Source organism: Mastigoproctus giganteus, chromosome 4 (genome assembly GCF_048544385.1).
Source record: "Mastigoproctus giganteus isolate SK-2022 chromosome 4, ASM4854438v1, whole genome shotgun sequence".
NCBI lineage: Eukaryota > Metazoa > Arthropoda > Arachnida > Uropygi > Thelyphonidae > Mastigoproctus > Mastigoproctus giganteus.
Window position 1 is genome coordinate 208527633 of NC_143578.1, and position 24074 is coordinate 208551706.

The 24074-nt window shown below is 38.1% G+C and overlaps 1 protein-coding gene across 1 annotated transcript in view; it reads left to right on the top strand.

Annotated features, from left to right (window-relative positions):
• Positions 1-24074, top strand: part of LOC150087355 (uncharacterized) — a 224242-nt gene that overhangs the window by 63525 nt on the left and 136643 nt on the right. The window contains exons 3-4 of the mRNA XM_090372018.1: positions 8605-8720; positions 20411-20644. Of these exons, the coding sequence (XP_090228144.1) occupies positions 8605-8720; positions 20411-20644 (350 nt within the window). The remainder of the gene's footprint in view (positions 1-8604; positions 8721-20410; positions 20645-24074) is intronic.

The following is a 24074-nucleotide window of genomic DNA, read 5'->3' on the forward strand; positions in this document are numbered from 1 at the left end:
CTGACACTATGCTGCTGCAACAGGATCTGGAAAGGTTGAGCAGATGGGCTGAGAGGTGGCAAATGAAGTTTAACATTGACAAATGTAAAGTACTACACATGGGAAACAGCAACCCCAGAGCAACGTATCAACTCTGTGGTACTACACTGACAGTGGTAGAGAATGAAAGGGACTGGGGGGTGGTTGTGCAGGCAGATATGAAGTTCTCTGAGCAGTGCAGACGGGGCTGCAAAAGTAGCTCATGGAGTATTGTCAATGATATACAGGAATTTTTCCAGCAGGGATAAGGAGGTGATTATTCCCTTGTATAAGGCATTGGTCAGGCCACACCTAGAGTACTGTATACAGGTCTGGAGGCCTCATTTCAAGCAGGATGTAGAGCTGCTGGAACGAGTACAGAGAAGGGCAACAAGATTAGTGAATGGAACAAAGGGGTGCTCTTACGAAGAAAGGCTTAAGTTTTGCAAATTACAGTGTCTGGAGACTAGGCACCAGCGAGGTGATCTGATAGAGGTGTATAAAGCCTTGAATGGTTTGAGCATGCTCAATGCTGATGGGATTCTTCCTCTAGCTCAGAATAATCACCTGAGAGGGCATGAATTCAAATTGAGGAAAGACAGATGTAGGATAGACGTGCGGAAATTTGCCTTTAGCCAGCGGGTGGTTGGTTGGTGGAACAGACTTCCATCCCTTGTAGTGGAGGTTGATAGCCTAAATAAGTTTAAGGCTCAGCTGGACAGGTATTTTGAATGAACAGAGGGGTGAAGTGGGTTTTTTTTTTTTGGCTGATGCTGCATAAGCTTGCTTTCTTGCATCAAATGCCTCTACTAATGCTAATGCTAGATCAGGTGGTATTGTCTGGTGTGTTGTGCATCTTCAGCACTCCATAATCAATATAGTTTTTTGATAGGATCTAGGTCACCAATGGTGTTGAAAGTTGGCCTATCGTGAGGACGATAGGCCAACTTTCACTGATTAACACTGTATGAATGCACCCTTTATACAGTGTTAATCTCCATTCTCTAGGTCAGGTACAACAAGTAAAATCTTAAATAACTGTTTTTCAAAAATTCTGCTAATAAATGACTATACCTGCATAGTCAGACTGCTCAAGCTACATCGTCAAGGTTGCGAGCCTCGCAGACAATACTAAGGAGAAGGCATGGAAGTGACCCTCTGCAGGTCAACCTCTGCCCAAAGCTTTTCCACTGCCTTCACCTAAATAAGGAACTTGAGACAATATGGGAAAGACAGTTACAGTACATTCCTATTGCATTCTGGATTAACACGCCAAGCAAATGCACGTGGGCCAAGTAGCCCTACTCTAACTGATTTACCTACTATGACAGCAGCAAGATATATTAACTTCATAGCTAGAACTGAGCTGCCCACTACACGGCAGTGAGGCAGAGTGCTGTCTTGCCTTGCTGCACTGATTGTAAGGACAAAGACAGTGACTGCTGTACAGTGAAGCCAGAAATAGCTTAATCATAATTCTTGTGGACTGCTCCTGGTGTGAACGAAACCTTTCACGGCTAACTGGAATAAGTTAAAGTCAGGTGTTTCTTCCAGGTATGGTTTAGTTTTGTAACAGGAAAACTGTGTTAACCAGTGTAATGATGTCTGATGATTATTCTTTATCGGACATTCCTGGAGATCTAACATTAGCTGCAGAATTTCTAAATACTGCGTTGAAAGAACCTATAGACAAATTAATAGATGTGCTAGTGAAGGAATTACTGCAACTAGGATCACCTGAAGGTGCAGCTGATCCTCAGTCGATAAATAACCTGAGGCATTTGAACTGTACCTCGAACTGTACGCTTAATTTAGATTACTTAAGTGCCCTGAAAAATTATTTCCTAAATATTTTTAAGTCAGGATCCACTGTTGGTGGTGGTGGAAACTGGTAAAATCTGGTAAAATCAGCCCCCTAATGGTGGTGGAAACTGGTAAAATCTGGAACATACGGAACGATTGGTAATTGATCTCACCATTGATAATGAGAGGCTAAAAACAAATTTAGATTTAAGAGTTTTGCCTACGTCCATCCCTGTGGCCACTTATGCTAAGGTGGTTGCAGCAAGCACAGTCATAAAGACCAGTGCTGAACTGATTACCTCGGAAACTCAGTCAAAGCATGTAGTATTGATTAAAGCTAGTGAAAAGTGTGAATTAAAAATGAGTGAAGAATTTAAACAGGTGATTGCAATGAATTTTAAATCCCAATTTAAACAGATTAAAATAAAATTTATCACAAAAGTTAGAGAAAGAGGTGTTGTAATTGAAACTGCCACTGGTGAAGACATTACTAAATTAAAGAACTGCCCTAAATTTGGGGAACACAAATTAATTGTTGACTTACCCAAACTAAACTTGACTGTTGATACTCTGACATTTGCTTAACATTGTTTTAAATGTTTGGCTTATGGTCATTTGGCTAGATATTGTAGACAGCAGGACTACACGTGTGTGTGGACTGCAAGGTCATCAGTCGGAGTCTTGTCTCAATCCTGAATCACCCATTACATGCCCAAACTGCAAAATAAAAACGAGGAAATCGGATCACTCGTATTGTGACTTGAAGTGTCCTGAGTTTTTGTGAGCTCAGGAGGTCACCAAATCTCACACAAATTACATTCAGTAAGATAAAAAAATGTATAGCATGGTCAGAGATTAAAAATACTACGGTTAAACTGTCAACGTTCTTCATCTGCAATGAATGATATATCCAAAATAATTATGGATCATGAAATCGACATACTAGGACTTCAGGAAATATATACTTCTACAAAGGCAAAGTAAATAAAGGATTACCAAATGGCTGTAGGGTGGTTCAACCTAATGTATCTGTTACAGGACAGTGCAAATGCTGTGGCAAGAGTGTGAGCAGCTCTTGTTATAGTGGACAAGCAGATCACGATCACAAGGATAAATGGTCTCTGCTCTGAGCATTCAGCATGTGCATGCTTGGAAGGTAGTTTTGGACAAATATTCTTCATCTCAATCTACATGCAGTGCTCACAGCAATTTTCAGCAAATTGAGCCTCATCTTCTTCCACCATGTGGAACAGCCCCATAATGAATAATAAAGGTGAATTACTGGAGTTATTCATAATAACTAGCGGATCGACTGTCTGAAACTCCTCAGGCATCTGCCCACTTACTCATCCCCTTCTGGTCAGTCTTACATAGATGTCACTCTGTCAAATGCAACATTTGGGAGATGCATAGAAAATTGGACTGTTCACTCCTCTTGGTTGGTAAGCGATTACAATGTAATAGCCTTTGATATAATATCTAATGAAAACACAGCAGCTTTGAGAGTCACTTGTGACTTCCCCAATTACAAAACTTGACTAATCAATTGGAATCCTTTTGATAAACTACTTAAGGAAAAATTCATGGATGAAAAACTGACAAATTTGACAGATTTTACTTTGGCCCAACATCCAAATGAATTGATGGCAGTCATCGCTGAAATATGCGATAAGACGATTAAGCAGAAGCAGAGAAGACAAAATTCTATTCTATGGTTGTCCCAGAACCTTTCTACTCTAAGGAATCACACAAAGAATGCAAGATGAGATGTTCAGAGAGCTAGGAGAGATGGTAGACCTGAAGATGAGATAAACTGATTGAATGAAATATATAAAAATGCGAGGAGGACATATTTCTACAATATTTATTAAGAAAAATGTTCCATTTGTGAGTTCATAGTTAAACAAACTATGAACCGGGAGCCCTTTTACTTTATCTACAAGCTGACTCGTGACAAAATTCATCCGGGGGAAATTTCTCCTCTGTACCTGATAACTCCAAAACTCTGACATGGGCTGAAACTATGGAAACAATTTTGGATGAATTGATTATGCAGAATGAAACTGTACCAGAAAGTCCAGTACACACAGGCATTCATTTAGAACAGTGGTTTTCAACTGGAGTGCCGCAACAACATTCTTGGGATGCTGTGTAATTTGGGTTAAAGTTATTATTATTTTGAAATTTTTATATTAATTTCATTATAAAAGGGTACAATATAAAGGGTATGGTGCAATATCCATTGTACCTTATCTTTTTTAATTTTGTGGTGATCTTTAATTGATCTTTATTTAGTACCTCTATGTAAAGAATAAAATTATTATATAGGTATATATTAAAATGTCAAAAACCACTGTGTTAGGTATTTCTTTTGGCCTAGTGGTGCCGTGAAAAAAATTAGTGAGACGCTAAGGGTGCCGTGAACCGAGAAAGGTTGGGAACTTCTGATTTAGAACATCTTTCCTACATGGGCAAAGCCACGAAGATGATTTTGACAGGGATGAGGTAGGTGTTGTGACTTTGCATGATGGCAAATGCCCTGGACTGGACCTATTAGAAGTTACCATTGACTAGATTGTAGATATAGCTTATCTTAATTTTCAACACTCGCCTCTTAGTAATCCACTTAGTTTGTTGATAGATTCACCACATACATAGTAGTTAAAATAAATTAAAGTGAGATAATTATCTCACTTTAATTTATTTTAATACATAATTTCTAATTAGACAACCATAGAATGGAAGGTGCACGTTCCTTTCTTAGGCAAATCTTTAAAGCTCATAATTTAGTAATTTTTAAATTTATAATTTCTTTAAATTGTTAAAAATTTCATAACTACTATGTATGTGGTGAATCTTTCAACCAACTAAGCGGATTACTAAGAGGTGAGTGCTGAAAATTAAGCTAAGCTATATCTACGATCTAGTCATTACATCACAGTACATAAGGACTCCTTAATATATCATCAGTCAAGTTACCATTGTTAAAAGAATCTGGAGCACCCGCCCCCAATTTTTGCCGCCCTCAGGCAAACCTTTTTAATGCCTACTTACAAGATGGATCTTTCCCCTCTCCCTGGAAAAGGCAAATCTTAAATTACTCATTAAGAATCCTGACAAAACAGCAAATCAGGCAAATTTATACTGTCCATTCGCTTTACTTCTGGTCTTCGGAAAAATACTAGAGAAGCTGATTGTAGCGAAATTCCAAAAGTACTATAAAGAAAGGAGCCTAAACTACAGACATCAGTTTGGCTTCACTGCTGGGATGTCTATAGTGGATGCCATTAACCTAGTTATGAATACTGTTTCAGCCTCCAGTGAAAAGTATGTCCTCGGCCTCCTTGTGGACTTCAAAGGGGCCTTTGATACTGTTTGGTAGAAAAGTGTCCTGGATAGGTTCCGGGAGGCCGCAGTCTCCGTGCCTATTTATCGTCTCATCACGAATTATTTCCAGAACTGCTCACTTGTGGTCTCCAGTGGATCCTGCTCTGTTGCGAGACCTGTGGCTCGCTGTTGCCCTCAGGGATAAGTTCTCAGACCAGTATGTTGGAACGTGGTCCTTGATGGGTGGCTGGCTACCGAACATCATTGCACTACTAAGATTGCTTATGCAGACAATCTAATTATCCTTGTTTCTGGAAACTCCAGACTACAACTTGAAACTCATGCTAATGAAGCCCTGTCAGACCTAGATGAGTGGTGTAGTATACATAAACTAACTATTTCTGTTCCCAAAACAAAACAAATTCTTCGTAAAGGAAAATTAGACCCAAATAGACCTCCAATTATTAAGATTAAAGAATAATCAATAAAATTAGTTAACTCGTACAAATACCTAGGAATTATGTTAGACAACAAACTCCAATTCATTACCCATGCTAAATATGTACTAATCAAGACTTTGATAGGTAAAATAATTAGAATTACCAAATGTTCTTGGGGTCTGAAACCCTCCACTCTCAAGCTGTACTACAAATGCATATTTATTCCTATTGTTTGCTATGCTGCAGGTGCTTGGGGGACCCCAGTATACACAGAGTCATGGTGGAAAAAATCTTGACTCAATCCCAGTGCTTCTTCCTGATTGCAATTTCAAGAGATTGTCTCACGATTTCAGTGTAGGCACTACAGGTAATCAATGGCAAACTGCCAATGAAATATGAAGTACCATACAATTACTTTCAGTGTTGTAGAAGGAACAATATTGCAGCACAGTTAAACCAGGGTGCCTCCATAGCCAGGTGGGCAGGAGCAGCAGTGCGTAGCACACGCTTCTTGATTATACTGGGGTTCGAGCCCATGACCACCAAATACGGAGGATGCGGAAAGGTCAGGGAATGACCACCGCATATCCCTGGAGCAATATGGCCTTAGTTGCTAATGCGCCTAAAAACCAAATAACAAACAGATCAACCAGTTTTCTGTTAACTTGGACATTCCAGTGAAAGAAGACAACACTAGATTAAGAAACCAGTTCCTCCACTCCTGGAGGACCTGAACACTAATGCAAATACTGGAAGGATTACCACCCTTTTTATACCTCAAGTTGCTGAATTTGACCCAAAACACTGGCCCTGGTTTAACTCAGGACTTCACTTAACTTTCCTTCTATCTGGGCATGGCAGCCTAAACTCAAAGTTATTTACTCTGGGTTTGGCTACTTTTCCTCTGTGTAAATGTGGCTCACAGGAGACAGTCCAACGTGTAATCTTAGAGTGTCAATAATATGCAGGTGTTCAGTTTTGAACTTCAGACATTGATGGAAGTTATGATGTAAATAACTTCAAGTTTTTAGAATGTAAAGAAAATTATCAGGCACTGGCTAACTTTGCAGACAAAGCTTTCCACAGAAGGAAGGACTTGAAGACCGAGTATAATTATGTTATTAGTGTACTATCACTGTATATAGTTGCCTTGGTATTAATCGTACTGTTATATAGCTAATATAAGGTGTCTGGTTTCCAAATGCCGGAAATCAAAAGGATGCTAAAGGCTTCTAGATAAACAGAAGATGTGCCGTTAACCTAAGTGTCAAAAAAAGAATGACTAGACTCTCGTGTTCGAGAGCCGTTAGACCTCTAAATATAGATTGCAGTGACACAATGGAGGACTTTTAAAATACACTCCAACTTAAGAGGCATAGTTCCTGCATTCAAGAGCTCAAGTAACTGTCTCACTTAGAAATCAACCAGATCATGGAGGATGACTAATAATAAGTTAAACCCTCAAGGTTTGTAATAGCAGTACTGAGTTTTTATACCATACATGCTAATGGACAAAGGAAACTCCATTCTTACAAGAACACCTAGATCCCCTTGTCTTAATACATTTAGTCATAAGACCTGTTTGTGTTAGTTAGTTGTCTGACGGCACTGGGGGTTCCCCCATCTCTGCTAGGACCTCTGATGGATTCTAAATTCATTTGTATTTATTGCCGGACTGGCATATTGTTGAATGAACTGCATTAATTGATGATATTTGTCATGAACCATGTTAACGTTGATATTTTTGTCATTGTATTGAATAGATGCATTAAATACCAAAATTGCACTAATACCTGTCAGATTCCTCAGATTATAAATGACTTGTCTAAACTTGTCTAAATAATTACACGTATTCACTGGTAGAAACGTTCTCTCAGGGATGTTTGGTAAGTCTTTCAATTCTTGACAAGCTGCAAATTACTGTCAAAATTGTGTAAACTTCTGATATTAACAATATCAAAACAGTGGTATCTGCTGACTGGAGTTGTAAAATCTGTCTGAATAGCTAACTGTGAGATATTGGTAATAGTAAATAGCAGTGCAAATAATTTGCTATAGCATCATTTGCTTGGCCTTGCTGTTAGCATTTTGTATAAATGTCAGTGTGCCAGGTTTACTGTCTGTTGGGTGGGCAGTGTCCTGGGACTTACGCCTCTAATAAGGTGTATAAATTCTAAATTCTATAAATTGTAAGATATAATGTCTGACCTCATTATAACTAAACTGGTAGGTTTTAGCTACCTGTATAGCTGTATAAGTTGTGAATGTGAACGTTAATGTAGAAATTGGTGCCTTGAACATATTATAATTACTGAGTTCCAAGTATTATGGACAACTGATATGCAATGTATACTGTAGGTTGTGATTAGTTTACAGGTAATATCTGACTAGGTGAAATACTGATGTATAATTGGCTCTCAGCTGATGGAAGTCTTAATATATAGTTAAATGTGTGGCTATACTACATTGGTCTCAGGCAAGAGACTTATTTAATTGTAATCATTGCTGTTAAGTTGGTGGCTCAAGATGTTTTGCTAAACTATAAATTGTAAATAATGTACAGTTACTCTTCAGTGGCAGATAGGGGAAACCCTGGAGCCTGTAGAAAATAATAAAATACTTTGAATACTTGTATACTATTTTATGATTATCTGCTTTAACCTACTTTTTTGATTAACTGACCTGCTATCATCCCCGATCACATCAGATAAGAAGGTTTTTACTCTACATTATTTTAATAAATATTTGCTTATTTAGAGTCTGTTAGATATACTCATTTGCATGTTACTTGACTTGCAAGGCTCTTTTCATGCATACACTTCATTAGAACTATTTTCTTTATTGATCCTCAATACACTTTATAAGTTCAGCAAGGAAATTCTGATTCATCTCCATATATAAAACTAGTGTGGTGTGTTTTTTTTTTTTTTTTTCCCCTTCTCTTAAAGAAGGAATAGAATTTAAGACTTATCCTTTTGTCATAAAGAGCCTTCAAAGATATGTACTCCAATTTTAGGCAATGGTGATGTTATTGTAACACTTCTGCCTGTTAACAGCCGGTGTGCGTGGATAACAAAAGCAGAATTTCGACCAGAACTTGTTCCTGAAGAACTAATGGCTCACGGATTGACTGTAAGTTAAAGTTCCTTTAAATGTATTTCTCAGTTGCAAAAAATGACCAAGTTTTAGTTTTAATAAAATATAACATTGATTATTTTTGCATATTGATAGTACAAAATTATGTGAAGACTAAGAAACCACGTTTTGTGGAAAACAAGACACTCCAGACTGCAAAACATACACATTTTAGAATGATGACTAATTTTACAGCTGAAAGTTTGAAGTACTGTTGATTATTTATTAAGATTCTTAGCAACGCTTATTATCTTAGTACTCACCTCTAGATCTGTATTTGTTAGGGTTAAATTTACATAAAGGAAACATTTTATTACAAATACACTGCCCATTAATATCAATACACCTCCATATCTACAAATAACCTTCATTTACTGGAAAACTAATAATATGTACTGAAACTTTTAGCCTTTGACGTCTTCTAGTCTCTGTGGAACACTCTCCACCACCTTTTTGTAAAGTCCTCCAATATTTTTCAGTATTTGCCCCTCCAAAGTGGCAGTTCTGTTTTTCAGGCAGTCTCTCCTCATGTGCACCCAATGATCTGGTTCATCCCAGAGATTCTCTATAGGATTGAGGTCTGGGCTTTGGGCTGGCCAGTCCAACTTTGCAATGTTCATGTCTTCAAACCAATCTGTCACAATGCGAGCAGTATGACACTGAGTGTTTCCTGCTGATACAGGTATAGGCCTTCCCTAAGGTGCTGCCACAATGTAGATAGATAATGCATTATTATCCAGGACATCTAGGCAGACTTTAGGATTTGTGGTTTTATTAAAACAACCAATGATCCCAGGCCAACCCATGAAAAACAGCCCCCCAGACCATCATGCTGCCTCTTCCAAACTTTTTTTTTTTTTTGTTAGTTGTTGGCGCATCAGCTTCTATGGCCATATTGCACCTCCCAAAGATTTTGCATTTTACTGTGATCCAAGCCCGAGGTGGGAATCGAACCCGTGACAATTACTCCTCCCATTATACAATAGATGCTTAGAAACTGGCCTCTTCCAAACTACATGGAAAACAGCTAACCTAAAATTAATACTAAAAAAATCCTACAAAGAATCCAGAAAACCCCGAGGTCTATCGACCGATCGCACTGCTCCCAGTGGCCAGCAAGCTGTTTGAAAGATTGCTCCATAAAAGAATAACAAATCACTAAAACAGCAGGCCTCCAATCTGCAAACCAGTATGGCTTCAGACCGGGGACCTCAACTGTGGATGCACTGGGGAACCTGCTCAATATAGTGCAGGACTGCAGACAAAAGTACTTGCTACTCATCTCTGTTGATTTTGCCAGGGCATTTACCTCACTTTGGTGGCCAAGCATCCTGGCGAGGCTGAGGAAGGCCCGAGTGCCAATAAACTTGTATAAAGTCATTGAAAGTTATCTAACCCAAAGAAGAGTGGAGATAAACGTGCAGTACCAGAAACTTATGAGAGAGGTGCACAGAGGATGTCTGCAGGGGTCGGTCCTGGGGCCACTCCTGTGGAACATGGTCCTTGATGAGTTCCTAGAAATGGACCTGGGACCCGTGACAGTGCATACATTCGCAGATGACCTTACCTTGACAGTGGAGGTGGACTCCAGGGCCCAACTGGAGGTGTTGGCAAACTGGGCACTACAGTGGCTACAACAATGGGCTTCCAAAAACCAATTAAGAATTTCACCAGAAAAACCCTCATCAATCCTCCTCAGAGGGAAACTACAATTGCGGCGGCCCCTGCAAATAAAAATTGAAAATGTCACCATAAAATTCGCGAGCAAGCTAAAGTACTTAGGCGTAATCCTGGATAATAACTTGTCTTTCCAGCAGCACCTGAAATACATCCAGAGAAAAATCAGGGGCTACTCTGGGACTGTAGCCAGGATCACAAAGAAAGACTGGGGTCTCAAAAAGAGAACCCTGTCAATATACTACAAAACAACTTTCCTACCAGCAATCACCTATGCAGCAGCGGTGTGATTTCCCAAAGCGGCAATGGTTGTGAACAGAAGAACACTTGAAATGATCCAAAGGACCATATTACTTACAACAACGCGAGCTTGCAGCACAGTAAGCACCCCAGCACTGCAAGTGCTTGCCGGAGTGCTCCCCATGGATCTGGAGGTTATCCAGGCAGGGTTGCTGTTCCTGCTGTCCAGGGGAGTGGTAGCCACCCACCAGGGCTACACAACTGATACAGCGAACACCCTAAAGATTGAAAAAGTCAGGTTACAGACCCATCTCCTAAACCTTTGGCAGAGAAGGTGGACTGAGACCACCAAGGGAGAAGTGACAAAAAAATTCCTACCGGACATCTGCAAGATATATCCAAAACAACCGGTGTGGTACTTCCCAGGGTGCCGACCGGGCTAGCCGAGTGGGTAAAGTACCTGCCCGGCAACCCAAAGGTCGCGGGTTCGATTCCCGCCTCGGGCTTGGATCAAAGTACTGCAAAAAAAAAAACCTTGGGAGGTGCAATATGGCCACAGAAGCCGATGCGCCAACAACTACCAAATCAAAAAAAAAAAAACTTCCCAGGGTACCACATGACAACGCTGTTAACAGGACATGGCCCCTACAATAAAAAGCTTTTTGGGCTGAGTCTCACCGACGATCCCAGCTGTACATGCTGGGAGAGCAAAAGCTGGAGCCACATAGCTTATGAATATCCACAATATGAGGACCTCAGAGGGATTCTCATAACAAGAATCAGATACCTTCCGAAGGGATTGGAGTCCCACTTCCTGGACTCAGAGGAAGAATACAGGGCGCTCTCCCTCTTCGCGCAGGAGCTATTCCCCAGGAGGAAAATGCTAATTGCAATCTACAGCAATCAACACAGAGACTGACAAGAAACGCTACCAGATGAAACAGAAAATCAAAATTCGCGGGATACCAGACTCGCCCAAATGGAACGCTGACAACTGGAAAAGACGTTAGGACAGGGATTACCCCATGAGTGACATTGAAAACAGAGAAGAGACAAAAAGCAGCATAACTGCCAACAGACTGACGGCTACCTGAAGAGGGCACTCTAGCCCCCTTCACCTTTTTATTCCCACATCCTTGGAGAGGGGGGACGAAATTCGTTCCCTCCCCTTCTCGCCACTCTACATCTTCTACTCTGGTGGGGCATGGGCATGCCTCACTGAAAACTGGGGCTACCTACTCTATTGGTCCCATATTTCTGTCTCTCACCCCCCCAGTCCCCAGTCTTCTGTCTCCCCCTCCACTTATATCTTTACACTAACGAAAGCCCCACACAACAAAAATTAACGTGCCAAAAATCCTTTGAGCCCAAATTCGGCATAACAACTTTAGCGATCATACCCCCACGCCAACACATATGTGTATGTAATTGTACATCTGTATATATATATGTGTGTGTGTGCATCGTCACTAACCTAATGGATTTTTTTTTTTTTTTTTAGGTCCTAGCAGCTGAAATCTCAGGAAAGTAAGCGGCAGGACCTGCCAGAGTAAAACTGAGTCTACTGGGTTCCTGGTCTGCCTCCACGGGGCGTAGGTGGGGCAACGTTGGGCCTCAACAGGGGTCTAGCGGCTAAATGACCAGATGAACAACAGTACACGACACTACACATGAACAAGTCCCTCGCACTTTTAAATCTCTGGCATTTCCCAGCGAACTGGTTCACCCACAATGAAAACAACGCAGAGATGGGGGAAACCCCTGGTGCCGTATGACAATAATACACTTTACCTTTGGGTTGTCAGGCAGGCACTTTACCTACCTGGCTAGCCCGGTCGGCCTGCCAAACTTCAGTGTTGGGACAATGTAGTCTGTCAGGTATCTTTCCTTGAATATCTGCCACACCCAAGCACAACCATCGGACATGGTAGGGCATGTACCATGACTCATCACTCCAAGGCACAGTTTTTTTATTGATCTACAGTCCAAGAACAGCAAGTCTAACACCAAGCTAGGTGTCTAACATTAGTCAGGGTGATTAGTAGCGTGTGGATGGTTAGTCAATCCTGTTAACCCATGTCATGCAGCATCCTATGCACTCCTGTCACATTCCATCAGCTCCAGATGTTTTCAGAATGGTTTCTTGATGGTTTCAGTATCAATCTGCTTCCATTTGCAGATCACATCACTAGTTGTCAAATTAGGGATCTTCAGTGCTATTGAAATGTATAAAGATTGATTGCTCATGTGGCATTCTATTATCATTAAACTGGAATTCTGTTAACTCTGTTGATCATGACATCTAGCATTCATAATCATACTACTGTCTCTTTAAAGGCTTGTGAGCATATTTATAGATGTCTGACATGAAGTGATGCTTGGGTTGGATGTGACCATCTATTAATGGAGAAGTGTCCAGATATTAATGATAGAATTAGCATTAGTAGAGGCATATGATGCAAGAAAGCAAGCTTATATGGCATCAGCCAAAAAAAAACACTTCCCATTTCACCAATTCATTTGCTACAAAAGTTTGTCCAGTTCTTACTTGAATTTATTTGAGCTATCAACTTCAACAACAGATGGAAGTTTGTTCCAGCAATCAACTACACGCTGGCTAAAGTCAAATTTCCGCACATCTATTCTACAACCGTTTTTCCTCAATTTGAATTTATACCCACTCAGGTTCGTAATCTAAGCTAGAGAAAGAATCCCATCAGCATTGAGCCTGTTCAAACCATTCAAGGCCTTATACACCTCAATTAGATCACCTCACAGGTGCCTAATCTCCAGACGCAGCAATTTGCAGAATTTAAGCCTTTCTTGGTAAGGGTACCCTTTGTTCCCCTCACCAATCTTGTTGTCCTTCTCTGTACTCATTCTAGCAACTCTACATCTTTCCTAAAATGATGCCTCCTGACCTGTACTCAGTGTGGCCTGACCATTGCCTTATATAGAGGGATGACCACCTCTTTATTCCTGCTAGCAAAATTCCTGTATATCACTGACAAGGCCCCATGACCTACTCTTGCAGCCTGTCTGCACTTCTCAGAAAACTTCATATCTGACTGCACAATTTTAGAGTTTTGTGACAATGTTAACTACAAAATCATTTTATAGTGAATGTTTTTATGATTAACCAAGAAAAAGTAATTTGAAATTTTCTTGTTTTACTGGAAGCTAAATTTGAAGTACTAAAGAGATACAGTTCTATTATGTGATATGTATTGTTATTTGTATAAAGAAAAACACAAATTATCTCAAAAAAAAAAAAAAAAAAATTGCAATTTTGTAGTTAACGTTGTTTGACACTAAAACCTCCATTTAACCCCAGGTCTTTTTCATTTTCCACTACCCTCAGTGTAATACCACACAGTTGGTATGTTTCTTTGGGGTTACTGATACCCATATGCAGTACTTTGCATTTGTCAATGTTAAACTTCAGTTGCACTTCTCAGCCCATCTACCCAAGTTTTCTAGATCCTATTGCAATAGCATACTATCATTAACAATCCTGCCAATCTTTGTATCACCTACAAACTTTAATGTCCAACTTTTCAGATGGTATAAAAGTTGGCACGGTTGTTAATAGAAGATAGTGTATTTGTGAAATTTATCTCAAATATGTGCAGTAACATATTTTTGCCATTCTGCAATGACTCAAGGTTTGGTCTGCACTGACAATTTCTTAGTATTTTTTTTTTTTTTTTTTTTTATATATAAACCCCAAACACGAGAGGTATTAGAACCTATAGTACTTAGTACCGTGCTTGAGTTGGAGGTTGAGAAGACCAAAGAAGATATTTGTTGACATTGAACTTGAACTTCTGTAGACTGTAATTTTCAGGAAATACATATGAAGGAAGGTTGTTCCAGAAAACGGCAGTTGAATGAATAAACGAGGAAGATGAAAAGTTGGCTCTGTGAGTTTGAAGTTGGACAGTAAATGGATGTTGATATAAGACAAGGCTGAGTTTTAGAAGGATTAAAATCAACTAAGTTGTCTTTGTGCCACTGAAGAATTACTTGAACATCGGCATTTAAGGAATTGGTAGCAGATTTTCGAGAAGTTGAAGTTGATTGAGCAGGGCAAGATTTCTCAAAATGGAAAGTGGAATGCAATGGGCTATCATTGGCAAAACTATGAATAGGATTTCCAGTCAATGGAAGAAGGTCATTAATATACAAGAGGAAAAGAACTGAACCTTGGGGGACATTGGCATTAGTGGAGAAGTTAGAAGACAGAGATCCGTCTACCATCACGCTCAGTGAGCGATCAGAGAGAAAACTGGATAACCTACTAAAAACAGTTGGAAAACCATAAGATGGAAGCTTGTTTAGAAGACCTTTATGCCAAACACGATCGAAAGCCTTTGAGATGTCAAGAGCAACTACTTGTGTTTCACCGAACCTTTCCATTGAATTAGTAAATAAATGGGTAACATAAGCCAGAATATCACCAGTGGATCGACACTGACGGAATCCATACTGCCGATCGCTGATCAGACGAAAGGCTTCTAGGTAGTTTAAGAGTTGGTGGTTAATTGATTTCTCCATTACTTTAGAAAGAGTAGAAGTAATTGCAATGGGACGATAATTGGATGGGAGGGATTTGTCACCCCTTTTAGGAACTGGCTGGATATGAGCAAATTTTCAAGCAGAAGGAAAAAAACACCTTTGGAATAAGAAAGTGAAAAAAGGCGGCAAAGAATAGCAGTCAGTTCAGGAGCACAGGTTTTGAGAACAAGTGGAGAAATACCATCGGGACCTGGAGCTTTCTTAGCATCAAGATTCGTCAAAATCCTTCTGACATCCTTTTGACGGAAGACCACAGGAGGCATTGAATTGAGTGTGTTGGCAATGGTGGGAGGTGTTTTACCAAGGTCATTAATACATGAGTTGGAAGAAAAATGGGATGCTAGCAGGTCAGCTTTATCCTTGGCTGAAGTGACAACAGAACCATCTGGTTTGGACAGAGGTGGGAGCAGAGATGGGCAAAAATTCCGGCCAATAGTTTTGGCAAGAGACTAGAATGCTCGGCTACCATTAGGGCAAGAAGCAAGTTTTCTACTCTTATCCTGTTCAAACTCTAGTTTGGACTGATTAATAACTGCTTTACAATTGTTGTGAGCTTTCGTGTAGGCAGAAAATGAAACTGAAGAATTAGATACAAGCCAATTACAATATGCAACATTCTTCTCTTGAATAGCCTTAGCACATTTATTGGAAAACCAAGGTTTAGATAAAGGACGAGATTTTAAAGTGGAGTGTAGGATAAAGGATTCCATTCCTGGTTTCACTGACACGATCTGAGCAAACGTTGACATCAGAAGTTTTGAAACAGTAATCCGACCAAGGAAAAGAAGAAAAGAAATCTCGCAGGTCATCCCATTTTGCATTCTTGTAATGCCAAACAATACGAGGTTGGGAATAGCCATGAGATAAAGGCTCCATTGGAGAAGAGACAATCACCAAGTTGTGATCTGAAGTGCCTAAAGGACCTCTCACTTCGACCTTGTAGTTAGAAGGGTTGTTTGTGAGAAAAAGATCAAGCATATTGGCTGTATGATTAGGATTGTCCGGTATTCTTGTAGGTAAATGAACAATCTGTGCTAGGTCATTAGTAATTGCAAAAGCCTCAGCATCTCGACCTGCTGGGTCGGTGTGACTAGAAAATGGAAGCCAGCTGGAGTTGTGAACGTTAAAATCACCAAGGAAAATTACCTCACTGTTGGGAAAGTTGGACTGGAGAAAGTCAAGTTGCAAAGAGAGGAAGTCAAAGAGCTCCAAGTGATTAGAGGAGTTGGGAGAATGGTAGAGACAGCAGATGAATTTGACACAATGAAGTAGAGAGATTTTAAGCCAGAGAAGATCAAAGAGAGGAGATTCCAAATTGCCAAGTCTCTGACAGGGAATATCAGAATGGACATATGCACAAGTACCACCTTTGAGGCGAAAGGAATCATACAGCGAATAATTTGGGCATCTGAGATGAGCAGTAGTTGAATCAACCAATAACTGAGATTCTGTCAGAAAAAGTACATGGGGTTTGGCAGACTGCAAGTGGAAATGAACATCGTTGAGATTAGAATTGAGACCACGTATATTTGTGAAATGGAATAGGAAGTGCTTGGGAGGTTTAGATCTTTTTGCAGATAAGCTTGCTCTATTAGTTTGACAATTCATGATGTATTCAATAGTAAGAAAAAGTGGGTGGGCATGCTGTATGAAGTAATGAAATTTTTGGATATGGCATACACATGGTAAGAATATACCGAGATCCTTGACATATATATATATATGTCACCCACCATGACGTGGCCTTGACAATGCTCCCAGCATACACACTACTCGGACTCCCTCCAGTCACTATCTGGCAGAGTAGAGGTAGCAAGATTATACACTAGCTGATCTGAAAGCCTCCTAGAGAGTTACCAATAGGTTCTGTCCGGTGTACTTACTAGTGGCCGGCCTGCGAACACTGTTTTAGAGCTGTACCCTCGAAATGTAAGGAATATTGGATCTCACCATGATGTTCATCATAATCTCAAAAGTCATCAATCATACTGCATGATGGAAGAGATAGGGAAGGGTTGACCGGAACTTAGCTCTAGAGACTAAACATGGGTTCCACCACTTCAAGCCTCCAATAAGCAAAGTGGTGGTATTGCACCGGTTGATGAGATTGATCTACTACCTAGTACTGCCTGGTAACATAGAGAGGCGGCATTCCTCCATGTGGTTTGGGCGCCACATGGAGGAATGTGATGACCCCTGCTTACGTTGGTTCACACCTGGGTGGTCACCCACCATGTACTTGTACATGGAGGTTATACTCAGGATTACTATCAGTCCCACCATCGTGAAGGTGCAAGCAAAGGATTTGGCTGTCACAGACCCTCAGGACTTTGCCGAAATTGGGTCCACTTGACTTGATTGTCGTCCGAATATTAGTTCCATCAGCGTTTTAGACTCCCAGGTAAGTGGTACAGCTTGTCTGGCATATCTGAGAGAATGTCTATGACAACCTCACGGACCAATGAAGCTTCTTCTTGTCGTATAATGCCAAATTCTCATCTTTGCTACTTTCATGCTTGTCATTATTGATATTATGATTTGAACTTTCACATTCTTCAAAGTGTATTGTCTTCAGTGTCATCTAGGACATTGCTGATTCTACATTTCTTGAAAGATTTGGCAGCAGTCTTGTGTTCTAGAGTCCACAAATTATTATTTATTCTACACCTATGATTGTTGGTCACTTCCTTCATTTTGTGTCAAGTTGTGATATGCTCCCTCAATCCATTTGGTCCACTCCTCCAATGGATGTAGTTGCTAAGGGCTACTGGAATCACATATAACTCCTGGTTTAATTCAGAAGAAGACAAAAAAATGGTTTAAAATGGTGTACTTCACAATTTTATCTTTTATTTTGATGCTATCAGCTTATTAGATAATAAGAACATATTTTAAATAACAGCAGTCTTGTTATCTGAAAAAAAAAAATCCTAACTCACTTTCAATACAGGGTGAAAGAAATCAAAGCTGAAACTAAAGTTCAGGGAAAATCAATATGAGCTGGTATAGCACATTTTTTTACACAAAGAGCTATAAAGAACTTTTATGGCTATGTTTCTCCAATTAAAAAATAATCAGTGATGCAAGTCAATACTGAAGATTATACTAGAGGAGTACTACTCACACTGATGTATTTCTAATAGATATTTTAATTTAAGATTTGAAGACATTGTTTATTCTTACTGAAAGTGAATGAAAAAGAATGTTTATAAGATTGGTTGAACAACAAATATGTATATTCAAAAAAAGGTTGACTAACATTGGTTAAGTTTGTTTTTAAAACCTCAAATGATGACTGAAGGGCAAACTTTTATTCCTGTATGCAGGGACCAACTTTGACCAATTTTTATTATGCAGGAACCAATTTTGACCAGTGAAATCCTTTGAGTTGGTGGTCATAATTTTGAAGCTAGAATTCCACAATTGAGAAATTGCTGAGCTGATTACCAGCAAAACTTCATATGGTATAGCTTAAATATCTCCCAGTTGTGATTAGAAAAGCTTGCAAACAATGAGAGACATGCATTATGAGTTTGATTACCAACAGATTGTGTCTAGTCACATCATAGGATTATTACAGCAGGAAACATGCTACTTTGAGAGGCCCTAACAAAGTTTTCTATGAATTCATGTAATCAAAAAATGCCTTTGAAATTCTAGAAAAATTTGAAATTTTTTATAGGTTCTATATTTGTAGTTAAGGTATAACATTTAATGGATTTAATAAGGATTTTTCATCATTCACTTGAATCATTATAACAATTAAACTGTATATTTGCATGATATTCCTAGAAAATGAACAAAATAGAATATTGAGTTAATGGATTTAATTTTAAAAACTCTATCATTATTTGTGGGTGTTGGATAATATTGAATAAAGTGTAGATTTGAAATTGCAATTCCTAATTGTAATTGCAAAGACTAGAAAGAGTAAATCTAAATCCTCCTACTAAAAATTGTAACTTTATTTTTTAAATTTGTTTTTAATTTTAAAAACGAATTTAAGCAATTTTAAAAACTTATCAGTCTACATATGTTTTACAAGTAATAAATATATTTCTTGTAAAAATGTATGTAGTCTGATAAATTCATCCTTGGATAAAATTTCACGAAAATACATAGCGTCTCAATAAAATTTATGTATAGTGTTTTTTTTTTTTTTTTTTTTTTTTTGTGCTTTAAGCCTAAGGTAGATGAGTGGCTTGACTTCATGTGACTGTTAAATGCAGTTAATAAATTAGAATCATGTTAGAATGATTAGTTGTAAACTCCTCTGATCTTTGTGGTTGTGCTACCATATAAACAGAACTTGTATGCTTTTCAGCATTCATGGAAGTTGGAAAATGTGATTTTCTTGAGTGTTCATCTGTTGCTGTTTACACCTACTATCTCCTTTCTACGAATAGAATATAGATGAAATGTACATTGCAAATAAACTTCTTGGCACAAGTGTTGGCTGTCTACTATTGTAGTGTGGCATCCAAACATGGAGACTTGTGAACAAAATAAACGAGTTGTTAAATCGAATATAATTTTGGGAAATTAAATCTGATATAATATAATCACATGACTTTTTCCAAGCTAAATTGAGAGCTGTGTGTGGATACCTTATTGGGGCTGATGAATCATCTGCTGTTGATTTTGGTATTGTAATGACATGCTTGAAGGATAGCCTCATGGTTGACTGGAGGTTTCTTGGAACTGAAAGAGAATTGGAGGGTTTAGTGTTAAACAGTGTTAACTACAAAATCGCTTTTTTTTTTTTTTTTTTTGAGATAACTTTAGTTTTACTTTATTCAAATAAAAATGCATATCATGCCATAGAATTGTATCTCTCTGCTACTTTACAAGTTAGCTTGGGCTGTAAGTACATTTCCGGTAAACCAAGAAAATGTCAAATATTTTCTTGGTTAATTACAAAATCGTTAACTAAAAAATTATTTTGTAGTTAGGATTTTATAGTAAACATACCAAAAATGGCATGTGTGTGCATGATTTCAACAATATGTAAGTTAATTTTTAATTAAGAAGTCTTGTTTTTAATTAAGATGTGTATTTGTTACCTGAATGCATGTGTGCTTGCACCAATTAAATGAATTATAAATTTTTATTCTTATTAGTACTAACTTTTAATTAATTCCAATAATTTTGTAAAATTTATTCATCACTTATTATTTTCTTTTGTCTTGCAGCTGACAGTAGAAGATTATGTTATGGCAATGCAAGTGTTAGTGAATGATGTCAGATTCAACATGTATATAGTATGCTATAAGCGAGTACTTCTTCTGTGGATTATGTTGGGCTTTATTATTTTACTTTCCCTCCTATTTTCAGGAGTAAAAGGCCTTGCATTATTTGGTGGTGGAATTGTCTGGTTGATTGTTAATGCTGTTGGAATTTTTGTTTGCATGTGGCTTAAAATCAAAGTAAGTTTTGAAAGGAGAAAATTGATAGCTTTATCAGTGTATATGTAATTTACAACATGATTAGTATAAGACAGAGCTACGACGTTCGATATGTTCTAATTCAATATATGTAGAAGAATAAGAGAAATTTACCTCAATATGATACATGGAACACTTCCTAATGACACTCTCCAGGTAATAAACAAAAATAAAATTAATGCAAATTAATTACAGTAATAAAATTAATTAAAAAACAAAAAATTAAAACAAGTTCAATGCAAATTTTGAAAAAAAGACTTCCCTTCCCGAAGCTAACAGAGCTTTTCGACCACATGTCTTGATCACAGGAATGGAAATTACCAAGTGTGTGCGAGTCAGAATCTTAAATAGAGAGATTTACCTTCACGCATGTGTGTAAAAGACCACGTTTATTTTTGTCCTCGTGCATGTGCATAAAAGATCACCAATCAGAGGTTAGATATGGATGACAAACGTTAATAGAATTCTTGTGTAATTTAATTTCAGTGGATTCTGCAATCAATAATCTAATGTTGGATGCTAAGTATTTTGGCCTCATTGAATAAAAATGTATGGTTTTCATTAACAGCATGAAATTCCAATTCTGACACTGCTGAACAAGAAGCATGGACTAGGGATGCATGCTGTTTTAATCTCACATCCAGCATACAGTGTTGAGCCCTGATAATATGAGTTGCAATCACTGAAAGAAATGTATACCAGGTCATTGATATGTGTTGCAAAAGGGAAAAAGGACTGAGCAATTGTTCAGTATAGCATGTAATTTCTGTATTGGTCTGGCCACAGTTTAAAATTCATTATCTTTAAAGAATCTGTTAAGCTGATTGTGCCACTGTTCAATGTATGGGACAGAAATAAAGTATTTTTTGATGTTACTATTGTTGATTAGCATAGTTTTTTGTATCCTATCCTTAGCTTGTACCCTAATTTGGTTTATTGTAGCAAGGGGGTAACCCCTGTTTAATAATCTGCTGGTGAATATCTGTATTTCTGAGTCTAAAGCCAATTCCGTTATTGAATATTTATAGGCATTGATCAAGACATATGGTTGAAAAGTCCTGTCAGCTTCAGCCCTGTCTTTTTTCAAAATTTGTGTTGAACTTGTTTTAATTTTTTAATTGTTTTTAATTAATTTTATTAATGTAATTAATTTGCATTAATTTTATATTCCTTTATTTGCTGGAGAGTGTCATTAGGAAGTGTTCTACTTATCATATTGAGGTAAATTTTTCTTATTCTTCTAAAAATATTGAAGTAGAACATATTGAGCATTGTAGCTCTGTCTTATACTAATCATATTCATATTTTAAACTCTTGTCAACTATTCACTTCTCTCCCTCTCCTAGCATAACCTATCAATACACACAATTATCAGAGATTTTTGAACATCTTGATGCAAAAATACATTAGATTAACACTGAGATACTCGCCCCAAATTTACCATATTTCTTTCCTAAAATATTGCTTTCAAAAAAAAATTGTTCCGAAATTTGCCAGGATCAATTTTAATCATAAAATTTTAGCCATAAAGCATCTAGCACTTGCCAAATCTCATAATATTGTTGAACTTGCTTTAAAATCTTGGTATTCTGATAAACAAAAATACCTTTTCCAGGTTAGGAAACTTCATGACAAATTAAAAAATTATCTACATCCAAACGATTTGTTGGTATTGAAGACTTCCATAGATGCAACATGAAGCACAGGCCACAGAAATGAAAAACAGACACATTATCATGGGTACCAAGCCTGTTTCATGTGAGTGCTTCTGTAACTCCTTTATATATGTACAATGGGCCTACACACAATTCAAACACATTCTTTCAAGCTTCAGGCCAAGTGTATACGAGTTTGTTAACAACCCCCACACAAGCTTACAATGGGCTTACACACAATCGAAATGCTTCAGCTAGTTCTCGAACACCCCCTCGCCCATGCAATCTGCCTACATATCAACAGGTTACAAATCTTTCTTTGTATATGCTATCGCAGATTTCACTTTTATCCAAAGGATTGAACTATAATTTACCACCGCGCAAGCTACCTAAAAAAACAGTTTGCAATAGATATTGAATATGAATTTCGTAATGTCCCACAAAAAGATATATTTATTCCACAAGTTAACCAAGTGGTGAATAACATAAAAGGCACGCAGCTTCCTAAATTGAATAGGCATAAAATTTCAGCTTTGTGACCTTTGGGAAAATAAAGAACTAATTATTTTTCAGAGAGCAGACAAAGGAGATACAGTTGTAATACTTGATAAAACTGATTACATTAATAAGTTAGGTTCAGTTATATCATATACCTCCACTTATCTAGACCAGGTACTGTTTATATGGTCAATCAGTACAATAAAACATTAACCATGTATTGAAAAAATTATTACATTACTATGTCTAAGTTAAAGGAATTGAAGGCCAGAACATACAACATCTCAGCACTTTTTGGTCAGGTAAAACTGCATAAAACCAGATTTCCTATTCGCCCCATCGTTTCTTGCAGGAACTCAACATTTTCATCCTTGGCCACACATGTATATAATATTATAAAACCCTTTAGACCTGCGATACAATTCGGGATAAAAAACTATGACACATTATTTAATAACCTTAAGGTAATTTACCATTATCATACCTTAAGGTAAATTACCATTATTGCTGAGTAGACTCAGCGATAATGGTAATTTATTCTCACTAGATGTTACTTTGTTATATATGAATTTAAACATTGAATGCACATTAGATATTCTTTTGGATATTTTAAATAATAGCTCTATATCGATTAATTATATGAAGCTTCCTATTAAAGAAATTTTTCACTCAATTAACCTCTTAGTTGAAGCCAACTATGTCACCTTTTGAGACAAGGTATACAAGCAAATTTTTGGTTTGCCAATGGGATTGAATCTAAGTTGCTTAATATCGGAGGTCCATCTCTGAACGATTCAGCGTATACATTTGCCCCTTTTTCTACTCCGTATTACATATTATGGGAGGTATTTAGACTGTTTTGGTTATTACTGATAGTTGCACTATTTAAGATGTTTTACATTTGTTTAATGATATTCATCCTAGACTCAATTTTACATTGGAAAAGGAAAATACAGAAACAAAGTCCAATTTAACATCTACCATAAACCGACAAACACTGGTATGTTGCTGCATTATAACAGCTATCACCTATTCACCTAAAGGTAAAGTGCAGCCATTATCAACCCACTGCAGGATGGAAGCCTCCTCAACAATTCATGCTGAGGGAAATGGACCATAATCTGCCACGCTGGTCCAGTGCGGGTTGCCAGATCGACCGTATTCAGCAGTCAGGGGCTTGAACCCCGGTCTACTCAGAGTGTGTGCTGCTGCACTCCCACTCCTGACCGCTCGGCTACGGAGGCCTTTCACCTACAAGA